Genomic DNA, 16,440 nt, shown 5'->3' on the forward strand with positions numbered 1-16,440 from the left:
TTTTGTTTATCACATTCTTCTTTACTTAGAGTACACACAAGATAGTTATCACTTTATGTCTCAAGCCACAAGATTAAGATACTTTTCATAATCTTATTCAATCCTATGTCTCATCTTGGCTATATAACCAAGGGGTTCCCTTTGTAATCTCAATTTTGATCATCATTGTATATTTGCATAATTTCATAAAATAAAATAATTCTCTCATATCTATTCTCTCCATTCTTTCATAGAAGTTCCTAGATTTTAGGTGACCATAATCTTTAATAAAATCATACATGGTATAGAGCATTCTATACCAACTCTTACACTTCTCAATGTAGATAAATTTTGGAAATGAATAAGATGTTGTTGATGTCAAAATAATGCACATTAAATGTCTCTAAAGACTTTGATATATCAACTAATCATGCAAACATGTGCCAAGTTGGTTCATAATGACTATTGAAATAAGTAGTAGTTGACAAAGATTTAAAATTTAAATTTTTGCATTTTGGATCAATTCTACAAAGTGTGAGATCAATTTTACATATTGAAAGATTGACCACATATGTGATTACAAGAAGATTAAAGTGAGAAAGATATGTATGAAAATTGGGAGTAGAGATAAGTATAATAAATGATCTATGTATAAGAATACGTACATATATACATATAAAATAAAGTAATATGCATTGAAGTATATATAAACAAAAGTAAAGAAAGGAAGGAACTCATTTTACATAAAAATACACAATTTATTTATGTTTCCAACAAAATAATTCAAAACTAAAAGGAAATTGGTATGGATATGTGAATTTAATGAACAGTTTTGAATTCAAATTCATTGACTTACATTTCATAAATAATAGTTAGACGAACCCATCTCTTATGAGAATGAATAGTCTACTTGACACTCATTACACATACATATTAAAATACTTCTACTTAGAATGAATATATGAATTTGAAGATTAGGAAAAAATTAAAAAATTTATGTGATCTAATTAGTCGTTGAAAGAAAATCAAACTGGAGTCACGATGTTGCTCGTGTTTAAGAAAACTACAAGTTTTCTTGGAGTCACGGCGTTGTAGGCGTCTAAACGGAAAAAACTAAAAACTTGTGAGACCTCAGATGATTCCTCTATAGAGAGGAAAAACGGCAATCCAATCATACAGAAAGGGCCGAAAAGCACATCGAAAGTAGCTCACGCTAAATTTGAAGGTGTTAAATTAGAAACCATAATCCACATACCCAAAGAAGATCAAACAAGGAGGAGGAAAGAAAAATAACAGTGGACAGCTGAACAACCTCTGGTTTGGATCTGTTGGCAAATTTTGTTACTGATTCGTGGTGTTCACTTCTAGGAGCTCAAGAATTCCACGCTCTTATTGGATTGCCATCATGAATTTTGATCGCAAACCGTGTGGAAGAATCCTTTTCTTTCTGTTTGTCTCGACATATTTGGCTCCAGGTGAGCAAAATCTTGCCATGTGAAATTCATCAGGTTTTACAACAAATTGTATTATACAAAAAGGTTTTCACGTAGATAATTGAGTGCCCATTGAAACTGGTTAAAACTTGATTCTAATGATGTCTTCTTTTCGACATCACAACCCATTTAACGTTTTTTCTCGTGCCACTAAAGAAAACCCTGTGTTAAATGCTTGGAGATTGGGCGATGGGGTTTTGAGATAGAAGGATGGTGTTCCTATTTTGAGATTTTAAGGTTGGGAATTTCTACTTTTGCCTTTGAAATTGGCACATTAAAGTTAGATTGGAGTGGATGCATCAAATCCATGGAAGTAATGCATTTGTGTATTTTACAATTGCATCTCTCTCCTGCCCGCATTTTATATCGTCTAAATATTTCCATGTTACAAATGCATATACCTCCTTATTGTCTTTCTTGTTGCTTGAATTTTTTTATATGTTGATCAAGGATTTTGGAGGCTGAGAACTTTACTGGATGTGTGGATTTGTAGTTTTTGACGGCGACAATGTCGTAGTTGAGCTGGGTAGGCAGAGTTTTGAACCCGGAGCGCCCAGGGTGTGTGCGCACCATAGTCTGAACATAGTTAGGTGCACAGGGTGCTAAGATTGTTGGAACTTAAAAGTCCTTTGTTTTTCTTTTTGGGGAAGATATGAAACCCTTATTGTTATGCTTCTGCAGAAAAGCTCATTGATTTAGTGACTGCACACTTACAATTTCAAGTCTAAATATGGCGTACAGAATAATATAAAACGATTGGAAGTCACCACAATCGTTTGGAACATACCTGCTACTGCCTTACTGCTAATCGTTTGTGGGATGTACTTATCTACAAAGTTCTTTACATTGTATAGGGTTGTTGGTGAAGATTTTGGCAGCATCTTTGAGGTATTTTACAAGTAAGATGTCACCTTGGTTTATATTTTGGGCCCCCAGGAAGACATTTTCCAGCCCTGGTTGAAGCATTAGTTAGTTCTGACAAAAAGATGTGGGTTGGTTTGGCAAAAGTCTTTTACCAGCCCAAACAGAAGTATAAATTTTATAACAGAAAAGTTTATCTATGTAGCCTCTGTACATAGCATCTCTGGCGTAGAATAAGTATTTAGTAATTTGCCTTTTGGAAAAAGTACAAAAGTACATAGCATCTCTGGCATAGAATAAGTTTTTAGTGATTCACCTCTTGGCAAAAGTACATAGCATCTCTGGCATAGAATAAGTATTTAGTAATTTACCTCTTGGTGAGTAGATCAGCTTCATGTGCACTAGTGAAATATCATTTGTATCTCCCGGTGACAAGAGTTTGTGTTACAGGTGACATGTTTATAATCCGGCAAGAAACGAATATATTCTTAATGCAACAGATTAATGATTGGCGAAGTTTTGAACACTGGCCCCAACGGGGATTCCTGCATTATTTGTCAGTAATCTGCAATACATGAATTTAATTCCCATCTCCACCTTTGTTGACGAATCAGTCCCATCCAATGGGAAAGATCTTGAAGAAGGTAAACTATTGACCAATGGGAAAGGATTCATTAAGATGGAGACCAAGAAACAATCAGGTGAAAGTGGGATCCTTGCAAAGATTGACCAAGAGGTAAATACACTGGAAGGAGTTGTCACCAAATGTGCTGAAAGCTATAGTAGAAGGTTTAGCAGTAGCAGATAGAAATGTAACCCTTGAGGTCGCAAACCATCTTGACGAGTACACAATCCAGCAATCCCCATGAAATTTGCTTGGGATCGAGTAAATATTGCTACCAGAGTTCACTTGTTGAGAGAAGAGAAACCTTCCTAGTTGGATTGCTGCTCTGCATCACATTGGAATGATGTTGTTGTGCAACAGAATTTAAATCAAGAGATCAAGGAAGGATGGGAATGAGGTTGATAGAAGAACATGAGGATAGTAGTGAGGTAAAGATGCTTCTATGTGAAAGTCTAGTTGCAATGTGCTGGAGATAGTCATGGTGGGATTTGCATCTCAAGTGAGCTGATTCGAGCAGGAAAGGTATTTAGACCTTAATCATGAAGAAGTAGCACATGTTGATGATTAGATCTAGGTTTCTGGGGAAAGGTATTTTTTGTCTATCATTGGCTAGAGCAAGAGGAGAAAAAGCTAAAAGAGGAAGAGGCAGCATAAAAGAGTAGGAGAGATGGCAACCACAAGTTAGAATCCAAATAAGCAATGTTAGTAGTCACTTTTACCATTGGTAATGATTCCAAATATTGCTATTGAAAAAATACTTTTCATATGATGGGATGACATATAGAAATTGTCATATTCACTTGTAATTTTAGAAACCTTAGGGTTGATACAATGAATAATATTTAATCCCCAACCAACCTTAGGGGAGATGCTTTTGATTGCATTAGTGAGTACAACTTTGAACATAAGTGAAACTAGGAGAAAATTAAGATCAAACTAACTAAAATGTTCAGCAGTTTGAGCTAGAATCAAAGATGATGGGTGAAATTGTTGATTAATGATTTGTTTAGATACTTGGTGAACTAGTGGTGGGGTACAGTAAAAGATGTAAGGCATTTTCCTAGAAATTACAGTTCAACGTGACTAATGAACCGTAGATGATGTTCACAAAAAACTTCTAGATTTAGGTAGATGTGGGTAAAACAAGTACAGATTGCTTGAAGGAGGAGGCATTGCAGTTAGCAATGTAGGTTGAAAGCAAGTTTCTATTAATTGTAAGAGAAATGCTTAATTATGCTTTGGAGGTTTAAATGAAAGCTTTGGTCAATGAAGTTGAAAGGTTATATGCAGTGAAGGTGAAGAATAAGAGAGGAAGCACATTTAGTATATTGAATGTTTGATGGAGGGACACATACAAAACAAATGATTCCAATTGAGATCTTTGTCAGTGACTGCTACCCTCATTTGCTGCCAACAACTTCTCCAATAAAGATAACTTGTCACAACCTCCAATGCAAAGACTTGTTCATAAAACTCCCTCCTCAGTGCAAGTAGCTTCTCAATCATGGATGACATCCTCATTGCTCCGCCCTCCATTGTCTCCAAATTTTAAATATGTGTACATCATGCATGTTACTTGAAGGATCCAAGATTCGCCTCACCTTGACTTATTGTCGTGAAACTTAGTGTTGGTTATTGATGAGGAATTGGTTCATGATCAGTTATTTTATAGGTATACCATATGTGTATATATATTTAAGTTCCAATTTCATGGCAGATTCTGTTGATCCCTTTTTGTGGATGTAGGAATATGTGGATGATGATTGGTAACCCTAGACTGGTGTGGCAGTGGGTAAGTGTAAAAGGCTAATAGGCTGAAGTTACATTGTCATGACTTTGTACCTATGTGTTGTTATTATGTCACTCGTACTTAGTCTTGTCTATCAATGATTTTCGCATGTAATATTTTAGTGTCATATATATCCAATGTGATGGCCATTTTAAGTCTATCATTAACAAATGTAGGTTATGGTCCGTCTTGGTTGAATTTTATGGTTGATTTTATTCCTAGCTTAAACACCAAGGTAAGTTTATTATGGGTTAGATTGGGCCTAAATTTAGATAAGTTCACTCATAAACTTTACAAAAAAGAAAGAAATGATATGATTAACTAATAGACTTAAAAGCCTTGGGAAAAGCCATATAAATATAAACATTATACATAAAGGTAAGAGATTAATTTCTGCATAAGAATACCCAACCAACATATTAAAATGGGAAATTGGGTTAGTTTGTGTAATGTCCTCTTAGGTGTATTCTTATGAATAAAGAGACAATTTACCGCAAATCAATTGCAAGAGTCTTCTTCTTGTCAAATACACAAAAACCTTATGAATGCTGATAATAAATACTTAATAGAATGTCACTGTATCAATTCTGAAACATATGATCAATATGTGATAATACAAGTATTATATAATTTGCAAATAGTAACTTGATTGATTGTATGAAATATCTCCACTGTCTCTGATATAACTTGAGGAATTATGCTAAGTTACCGGTTCCGGTTCGGATTCAGGTATGGATTTGCGGATTCGGCAAAAAAAATAAAAATTTGGGTATGGGTACAGGTTCGTCTGTACATATATATATATATATTTTAATTTTTTTTTACATATATACATATGTTCAAACTTCAAACATCAAAATTATATATGTTCACAGTTCAAACATACAAATATGAAACATACAATGTAACTTTCCCATACAATGATACATAAATGATAACAGATAAATCATAAATCATAAATCCATAATTGCCAATGCCAATAAATATTCTGTTATTGATATATCGTAAATCATGAATGTAATATCATATTCATAATTTGCAAAAAAGATAATATTCAAGTTTCAAGTTTCAACTGATTCAAGTTTCAAAATGTTAAAATAAGATTAAAAAATTTGTTTTTTAATTGTTTTTCTTTGTTTTCTAACCCGTGGGCCCCGTTTTTGGGAACCCACGGGCTTGGGTTCACCCGGGCCCTCCTTGGTTCAACCTGGGTCCCACCCGGGTCCTGCCCAGGTGGCTGGGTTCCCTGTGGGTCCTGCCACAGGGAACCCAGCCGCCTGGGCAGGACCCGGGTGGGACCCAGGTTGAACCAGGCTCGGACCAGGACCGGGCATGAACCAGGACCAGGACCCGGCCACTTTTGGCAAGAACCGGTAACTGAGGAATTATGCAATGGCAAGATGTTCCAATCTGCAAATATAGAGATCTCTGCTCTTCCTGATGTATTGATGCGAGTTATGCAATTAACCTCCTTTTGATGATAGCAATAATGCTATATAGTGCCGTGTCTGATATGGCAATAAAAATACGCTGATAATCTTTCTCCTATCGCTTATAGTGATAAAGGGTGATTGCTGTTTCTGATTTGATCTTGGGAAATATGCAATATGGTTGGTGCTGTCTCTGAATATTACCTTTGAACTATGTAACCTGAATATGCCAAAATGCTGTTGCTCAAATGAGCAGATCCAATAATGGGTACAAATAAAAAATAAAGACAAAATCTGATGATTATCTTGGAATGAGATTGATCCTCATTAGATACCTTGTAGAATCCAATGGTTGCTTCTTTGATTGGGAATAGACATACCTTCCCCTTAATCGTATCTCTTCATGAACATTTGTTGTTTGTTCTAATCGCTGCTTGGGAAACTCTTCATGGTAATTGCACCTCGTAGTAGATAATTAAATGGTGATTAGTTAATCATCATTTGACATAATTCTTTGTCAGCGATAATGATGGCTCTAATCTTTATTTTGTTTATCCTCAATCTCCAATCTATGAGGATTGCTGATGTTGGTGGCAATATTGTACACGGAAATAAGACTAGTTAATTAAGTTGTAATTGTGTTGGTTAGTTGGCAACCGAGGGGTGGCAGTTGCGGTGCGACGGTTGGCGCTCGCACCCCCTCGGTATCTTTATATACTTTCGAATGTAACTTGAGAAAGGACAATTATGAATGGAATAACATCTCTTATACTTGTCTGATAGCTATGGCGTTATTATTCTGCATCACTTGCTTTATGTTTTAAGTTATTCACCCGAGAGGGCAAACAGCTGTTAGTCTATCCTTGATAGAAACATCAATGGACTATTTATGCAATATCCAATCCTTCTTGATAAGCGATTGTTGATGATCTTGATGAACGATATGGTTCACTTGATGTTAAATGTAATCTTATGGTCACATCGATATATGGAATTACTATTTTTCAAGATTGCCTGCTCAATGTCACTTAACTCAAGAGCCGGATCATATGAAAGGATGAGTAGCGTTTGGGCATAATTGATCACTTGATCTATGTATGGGGCTGTCAAAGGTGTCATGCTCAATCTGTATCAACTATGGTAAACAATCTCAACAACCCATCTTATTGTCTATCCTTCAATTAATGTCTTATGAAGATGTTTGATGATAATCGTGAAGTCTTATAAATAAGACAATTTTCCTTGATAGGATTATTGCTTTGGTTTTCATCTTTATATCCTCTATAATGCAGATGGCTCTACCATAAAAAATATACAAACGCAACTGCTTGAACTATTAATTGTTATGTACAACTCTTACTTCTATTTGCTAACTTCTTGGAAGTGTCCAAGGTCTGCCACACCTTGATCACACATGTGTTTTAATGCTGGATTGCTTTTATGTAAAGGATGGGGACATCACAGTCTGCCCTCCTTGAAGATGCTTGCACACAAGCATTTTTAAACCATTATGATGATTCACGGATCCCAATAAAGTCTGTAGTGTGCTCCAGCACATACTCTTTTCCCAGTGAACTCATCAGATTTGTCAAACTTTATCATTCTATGAAATCTATTCATCATGTAAATTCCTGGGTCCCAATGGTTGTAGCACCATTCGATCATAATGTAGTTAGGTTGAATACCCATAGTAGTGATCTTTTGATGTCCATGAGTAATCCAATGTTGCATGAACCCAAACCTGGATGCAACACAATTAGGTTTCAGAAAATTATCATCCCAATTGATTCCAGGATAACAAGTTTTCCACTCTATTGCAAGCATCACAATGATGGTTTGTATAGTGATGTCCTAGAAGGTTGATACAAATTATTGTTCACTGTGGTGGAGATAAAAATCTGAATGGTACTTGTAGTATTTTTCATTATTTGTTCCTTCAAAGCAAGCAATGGTCCAATAACCATTTAGTCATCAATGGATGTCATCACTATACAGCAATAACTATTTTGTGTAGGATATATACGCTAAGTGTTGTTTCCCCTCAAACATTCAACATTTGATCTTTGATAAAAGGAACGAATCTTCTTTATTAACCTGATCCGAACTGCAGTCCCTCGTAGTTTGATTGGAGAGTGATTAGTGATAGCATTGCTAGGGTTTGTCTCACTGCTCCAAGCTTGTTTCCACACTTCACTAATAGGAGTTGCACCAGGGTCCCAAGTTTTGTGTTCACCTTCAATTTTATATGATTCCAAAATAGCTTTCTTCATTCAATTCAAAAAGCGGATTATCATAGGACATATTAGCTTTGACCTCAAATAAACGGTTATCAACAATTTGAAAGTTACCCTTGCTTAATATCTTTGGTATCTCATCTCTCCATACCTTCAATGTCACATTTCTTTGCTCATCTTTGTCACGGTGATTAGATTGGACACACGATGTAACTTTTGAATCATTGTTATTAGAAATATTGCTAACCATTGATTTGTTAGTGGATGCTAAGTACTCTTTGAGTGGTAAAAGATAATTGTGGTCAACATCCTTATCACTAAGCAGCTCCACAAGGTCTGAATTACGATCCTTAGATTCAATCTCTACCATGGCATCTTCAATGCATGATCCTTGAGATGGGTTAAGGGTAGTCTCATAATCCTTATGAATCCATGTACTTAACTCATTTGTGATAGAAGAAATATATGAAGAATCAACTGCTTCTATTTCTTTAGAAGTATCAAAAACCAGAGTTACTCGGGGATGCGTCCCCGACCTGAAAACCCCCGTCCCCGTCCCGGGGACCTTTCGGGGACTTGGGGATGGCCGAGGGACATTTCCCCCCATCCCCAAATTGCCCTGTTTTTTGAGGGGACATCCCCGAAACGGGGGGACACCTGCCCTAGCTCTGGGGGACGTCTGTACGTCCCGGGGATGGCTGGGGACAGCTGGGACGTCCCCAATCCGTCCTGAGGACGGCCAAACGTCCCCCATTCTAAGGCCCTTAAAAATATTAAAAAAATTTAAAAAGTTGTATTTTTAATTTTTTATTTAAATTTTGTAATAGAGGCCCCTTATTAATTCAAATTGTTATTAAAAATAAAAAAAATTAAAAGATAACATTAATTAAATTTTAAATTTAATTCATAATTTTGACAATGAAACTATATGGCAGCAGTGTAGCCTTTGGGCATTTTGACACAGAGATTAGAAAATCTCCAAACTTGGTGAGTTAATAGAAAAATAACACCCAACGCCTTTATTAAAGAATAAGTTTTTTTGGCCTCACGGGGCGCTGCCCCTCGACCCCGCCTTGTATCACGACAGGGAGCGCGCAAGGGGCGTTGCCCCTTGACCCCACCTTGGGGGCACTGCTCCCAAACCCCCGTTGAAAATATGGGGGGAAATTGCATCGATAGAAGTAGGGAAAATTTAACCTCCGAGTCTATTGATATGCATATTGACAATGTGAATGAATTGAAATTCTGATTTGTGAATGCATAATTGCATATTGTCTATTGAGTATTAACAATGTTGTATGTTCAGAATTTATATTCTAAAATGTTTTCAACTTTTCATAGTATCATACACATGCTATATCCATGTTTTATTGTTTTCATATGAATATAATGTATGTATGCATGCTTTATCCATGTTTTCATATGAACATTTAGAATTTTGAAATTTTCCTATATTTTATTTAGCCGTCCCCTTTGCTGTCCCCCGCCGTCCCCAAATTTGGCAAAAAAATTTGCCGTCCCGGAAATGCGTCCTGCCGTCCCTTGCTGTCCCCATCCTGGAAACTTGGGGTAACTTTGTCAAAAACTTCTTCCTTTCCTTGTACCTTTGGCTCCTTGAAATGTTTGGTGACTATAATCTGATTTCCTTGTAGTGTTTGATGATTATTTTTTTGTTTAACCTTTTCTAAGGTTTCATGACTTGCAGCTGTCCAACTCTTTACACTCTCTCCCTTGGGTGTAACAACCTTCAAGGCCTGCATTTGTTGTGATTTTTGGATCGATGAGTGTGTCTATGAAATTCTTGATGCAGTTTTTGAATTGCAATCATTCAACTTCTATTCATTTAAGTGTTCAAGCTTTTCACTTCTTCTCCTTGGGTCAAGGTGATGATCTCTATTTATTCTAGGCAAGTAGTTCATGCTGAGATCTACGTAGTTGCTTAGAGGCATATCAATTTGTAATCCTCCCTTAATGCAATCTTGTCGAAATTGATCTTGTAGTGGGTTCATTGCCTTCTCGGTGTTCTTTAGATGGGAACGTTGTTACTATTGGCCTTGAACTTGTTGTAGACATACGTCTAGTTGGACTTTGAATGTTGATGAATTGATTTCTGTTGCCTCCTTTGTTGCCATTATTGTTTACTTGTGTTAGCATGCTCAACAATTAGTCAGTCTCTCTTGAGTGTTTCTATATTGTGCCATGGATGGATTCATTTTATTATTGAGTTTGTACCAACCCTTGAATTGTCCTCATTTTCTACTAATCTGAAATGATTCCCCAACAGGTTGGCAGGTTCATTAGCTTTGATACCACTTGTGATGTCCTCTTAGGTGTATTCTTATGAATAGAGAGACAATTTACTTCAAATCAATTGCAAGAGATTTATTCTTGTCAAAAACACAAAATCCTTATGAATGCTGATAATAAATACTTAATAGATTGCCACTGTATCCATTCTAAAACATATGATCAATATGTGATAATACAAGTACTATATAATTTGCAAATAGAAACTTGATTGATTGGATGAAATATCTTCGCCGTCTCTGATATAACTTGAGGAATTATGTAATGGTAAAATGTTCCAATCTGCAAATATAGAGATCTCTGCTCTTCCTGATGTATCGATGTGAATAATGCAATGAACCTCCTTCTGATGATAGCAATGATGCTATATAGTGCTGTGTCTGATATGGCAATAACAATACGCTGACAATCTTTCTCCTATTACTTATAGCGATAAAGGGTGATTGCTGTTTCTGATTTGGTCTTGGGAAATATGCAATATGGTTGGTGCTGTCTCTGAATATTACCTTCAAACTATGCAACCTGAGTATGGCAAAAGGCTGTTGCTCAAATGAGCAGATTCAATGATGGATACAAATAGGAAATAAAGACAAAATCCGATGATTATCTTGGAATAAGATCAATCCTCATTAAACACCCTGTAGAATTGAATGGTTGTATTCTTTGATTGGGAATAGACATACCTTCCCCTTAATCGTATCTCTTTATGAACATTTGCTATTAACTTATTTGTTCTAATCGCTGCCTAATTGGAAAACTCTTCATGGTAATTGCACCTCTTAGTAGATAACTAAAAGGTGATTAGTTAATCATCATTTGGCATAATTCTTTGAAAGTGATAATGATGGCCCTAATCTGTATTTTGTTTATCCTCAACCTACGATCTACGAGGATCGCTGTTAATCTATCCTTGATGGAAACATCGATGGACTATTTAATGCAATATTTGATCCTTCTTGATAAGCGATTGTTGATGATCTTGATGAACGATATAATTCACTTGATGTTAAATGTAATCTTATGGTCACATCGATATATGGAATTACTGTTTATCAAGATTGCCTGCTTGACGCCACTTAACTCAAGACCTGGATCATATGAAAGTATGAGTAGCATTTGGTCATATTGGATCACTTGATCTATGTATGGGACTGTCAAAGGTGTCATGCTCAATCTATATCAACTATGGTAAACAATCTAAACAACCCATCTTACTGTCTATCCTTCAAATAATGTCGTATGAAGATGCTTGATGAAAATCGAAAAGTCTTATAAATAAGATGATTTTCCTTGATAGGATTATTGTTTTGGTTGTCATTTTTATATCCTCCATAGTGCAACTGGATCTACCATAAAAAATATACAAACCTAATTGCTTGAATTATTAATTGTTATGTACAACTCTTACTTCTATTTGCTAACTTCTTGGAAGTGTACAAGGTCTGCCACACCTTGATCACAGGTGTTCTAATGCTGGATTGCTTTTATGTAAATGATGGGGACATCACAGTTTGGAAAAAATAAAACACCAAGTTAGGGCACCCAAGCATTTTTATTGGAAAGTTGAGACTTTTAGCTTGATGGTTAGTAGTGTTGGTTCTTGGAGGAAAAGAGATAGCTAGACACCTTCTCATTTGAGTGCTGTTTTTATGACAGATTTAAAGAAGGGTGCCATTGCTTGCTGAAACTTTCTTTTATTGAAGATTTCCTTGCTGTTATTTTCTCCAGTGGGTGCCAAAATTGCTGTTCCATCACCATAGTGCTTATTTGAAACCATAGGGGGCACCATTGTTTTGCTGTTTTATATTTTTAGTTGGCTGCCATAATGCCATTGTATATTCATCTTTAGCACCATAAATTGCATTAAGTTAATTTTTTTGGGTGCCAAGGTTTGCTGAAGGTTTTGTGCCTTGGATGTGAACAAATGTTCATTATATTGTGTTTCCAAGATTTGTTGAATACCTATTCACCTTGGGTGCCATGAAAAGTGTTTTACAGAAATTTTTAATTGCCTATAGCATGATTATCAACAATACTCATCAGAATTCATCATATGGCAATTCTTTTGTTTTTATTCCTATCAGGTTATGTGATCTCTTCCATTGTGAAAATTTCTTCCTTTTCTATATTTTTTAGGTTTAAAGGCATACAGAGTGTTAAGTTTTAGTGATCAGATTAGATAGACAAAAATTCACAAAATTGCACAGAGTATACCCTGGGAAAACCTTCCTCTTGAAGGTGAAAAACCCAGCAATGAATATGTCTTTATTATCTCAATTATGTCAAGAGACTTTACAATGATTTTGCTTCACACTTGAAGCTATATATATGGATGGCAACAATTCACTATAGAGAATATACGATCGGCTTATACAATTGATCTTCCTTAGTTGATTTTCAAACTGCTGTAGATAGTCTTCTATCTGCTGTAGATAAGATAACTCGATCTGCTTGTATGAAGGATTCGATACTTGCTTGCTACTTGATTGCTGAAGGTGATGGATAGAATAAACCTTTATATCAATCACGTCTTGACCAACCAACACGACTTGATCAAGAGTCGGCTTCTTATTAATCAACACGACCTTTAGTTAGGGATTGATTACATTTATATTTAACACGTCTTTATTAGAACCGATTCAATCCCAAGAGACACTTCTTAATTAACACATCTTAATCATCATTTGTTAACAAGATCGGTTCAATATGAAGTTGGCATGTTAATGAATATAAGCAAATCGGTATAACTAAATTGTCTAAGGCCGATTAGGCCAATTAGACAATTTAGCTGTCTATGTCTATGTCGGCTCTAAAGGATACCGACCAAAGCTATCACATTAACATAGAGATATAGTGAAATCTGGAAATAACATCTTCATAGTTTCTTGTTTGATTGCATGCAAATTCCAGCTGTAGAAAAGGTGAAAAGATTCAGACGGATTTGGTTGGCTGAAGTTACTCCATGATTGAAAATTAATAAGGGTTTGTGGGTTAACAGCCGAATTCATTTTTACCTTCTAGACTCCAATTCTGAAACAATTATGTTTGATATGAAATTTCAATTTGAAAATAATTGGAGTAGAATGATTTTGGTTGCTATTTTAGAGATATTTGATTAGTTTTAGGACACCCATGGAAAAGAACAAAGTGAACACAGGCAGTGCTGGCGTAGGCTATGGATATGCTTTAAACTAGAGTGCCAAACATTTTATGAGTGATTTATGCCCATGACCTTTGTAGGTTTTTGTTTGTGACCAACCTCTAATTGTGGCTTACTTATTGTTTTTTTAAATCAGTAAAACTGATGGTTTTGAGCACTATTATGGGCTTGTGAAAGAATGACCCATTAATTGTTAAAGATCTTGAGTCTTAACAAATTTGATCTCTACTTATGTGTGAGTTTTAATTTTCTTGTTTGGATGTTTTGATAATGAAACTAGAGACCTATATATTGCACAATGTTCTGCAATAACCACTTTTTTTTTTTGAGATTTTTAACTAAAATAAATTGCAATGCAATGTCCTTATCACTTTCTGATCACCTAGTTCCCAAGATGGGTAAGGTGAGAACATATGGTGTATAGTACTGTAATGTTCCCTTTTGGAATGTTCCTAAATCGTGCCTTAAAATCACAAGTTCAATTAAAATAAGAAATATAGTACATTTAAAATATAAACTTACCAATTAACAATCTCGTTTCCAACAAAAACTTTGGTACTAACCTTGCAATAATGTTAGTCAACATTTGAAAAGCCATTCATAAGACCAAACACCATTGATGCATGCACTTGGTCAAAGATTGTTGATCAATTTTACTTGAACCACACACATACCTTCTTACACTACAACCAAACACCACCCAGGGCTTGCGGTGGTAGAACAACTCGTTGATTGCTTCTAGATGCTTGCCGTACCTTGAGCATCGTCTAGAACATTCACATACTCTTAGACATAATCACATGTACTCTAACAACGTCACATATGCATATGTATTGTTGCACGTTCTAGTAACTTACCTAGACTAAGACATGGCACTAAGTTCTTAACCAGATGCCTTATTGTTGCTACCATAGCAACACAAGGCTAAGACAAGTCTCCATGCTATATTGCAATGTTTGAAACTTATCACAACCTATTGCATAGCTCCCTATATATTTTTACCTACGTTACCCCGAGTTTCCAGGATGGGGATGATGGGATGAGTTTCCAAGATGATTTTTTTTGCCAAATTTGGGGACGGGGGTGGCAAAGGGGATGACTACATAATATATAGGGAAAATTAAAATGTTCATATGAAAACATGGATAAAGCATGCATATATATTTTTACCTACATTACCTCGAGTTTCTGGGATGGGGATGATGGGATGAGTTTCAAGGATGACGATTTTTTTTGCCAAATTTGGGGACGGGGGGTGGCAAAGGGGAGGGCTACATAAAATATAGGGAAAATTAAAATGGTCATATGAAACCATGGATAAAGCATGCATATATACATTGTATTCATATGAAAACATGGATATTGCATATGAAAACATTTTAGAACGTTAAGTTTGAACATACAACATTTGTGTTCAAAATTCATTGTCAATATGCATGTGACATTAAAGAAATAACATACAAAATGCCCAAAGGCTACACTACTGCCATATAGTTTCATTGTCAATTATGATATGCAAATACAAAAAACCAAGTACACTGCTGCCCCTAATTTGCATCTCCTAACATTGCATCAAAATCAGAGTTCTCCTCTGAGTCTTTGCCACTATCATGGTCCACGTCCACCTCATCCAACGGAATCCCAATCAATCCCAGTGGTGTCTCCTCATCAACTCGGGCCACATCTTCGGGATCAACATCCCACCGTAAAGCTGGAGTTTGCCGATACTCTGGAGTCTAACGATCTTGAAGTCGAAGAGCACTATGCATGACCACTAGCTTCTTCACTCGTCTAGAGGTAAGTCTGTTCCTCTTGATGGAGTGGATAAAGCCATATGTGGACCGATTCCTCTCTGCAATAGAGGACCTAGCAACTTGTGAAAGGAGGCGGCAAGCAACTTCAATTGTGGTGTATCCCTCCCATGCCATGTCCACCATCCAATAGGGTCTCATTGGGATAATATATCTATATCCAAACTCGCCTGTGGTTTATTCAATGTAGGACCACAAAGATTTGTAAAGTCAAGGAATTGTGTGCGAAGTATGGAAGCCTCCTCCTTTGGATACATCTCATCAATGGCTTGTATGAACCCATCTAAAACCTCTTCATCATCACATGAAGGTACCCTTCCATCCCTTGGTGCATACCATTTGGGATTTAGAACATAGGCTGCCATATGAAGCGGGGTGTTCATTATATTCCACCTCTGTTCACAATGGGTCTAATATGTTGCTCATAGAACCCCAAAGTAGGATCCTTAGTAAAGTTGTTTGCTTTATCTTCCCAAGCATATTGTCAAATGTCTCATATATCTCTCCAAGACTAGGAGAGTCTGTATCAGCATATTGAATGACAACCACAATAGGTGTGATGATAGAGAAAACATATCTTCAAGTGCAAAGTTCAAAATATTTAAATCAGAATATGAAAATCATTAATCTAATATCTAATTTTTAGTAAAATCAGCAATTAAAAAATAAAATCAGCAACATCTTACCTTACAATGGATCACCAATTGTCGTCAAGGATCTTTTGTTTGATGGATTTTCCTTCAGTAGAGCT

At 36.0% G+C, this 16,440-nt stretch overlaps 1 protein-coding gene across 1 annotated transcript in view; it reads left to right on the forward strand.

Annotated features, from left to right (window-relative positions):
• The first annotated feature begins 1,055 nt into the window (after positions 1–1,055).
• Positions 1,056–16,440, forward strand: part of LOC131066988 (uncharacterized) — an 81,712-nt gene continuing 66,327 nt past the window's right edge. Inside the window, exon 1 of the mRNA XM_058001893.2 lies at positions 1,056–1,454. Coding sequence (XP_057857876.2) covers positions 1,385–1,454 — 70 coding nt within the window. The 5' untranslated portion in view covers positions 1,056–1,384. The remainder of the gene's footprint in view (positions 1,455–16,440) is intronic.

The sequence above is a fragment of the Cryptomeria japonica genome, chromosome 3 (assembly GCF_030272615.1).
Source record: "Cryptomeria japonica chromosome 3, Sugi_1.0, whole genome shotgun sequence".
NCBI lineage: Eukaryota > Viridiplantae > Streptophyta > Pinopsida > Cupressales > Cupressaceae > Cryptomeria > Cryptomeria japonica.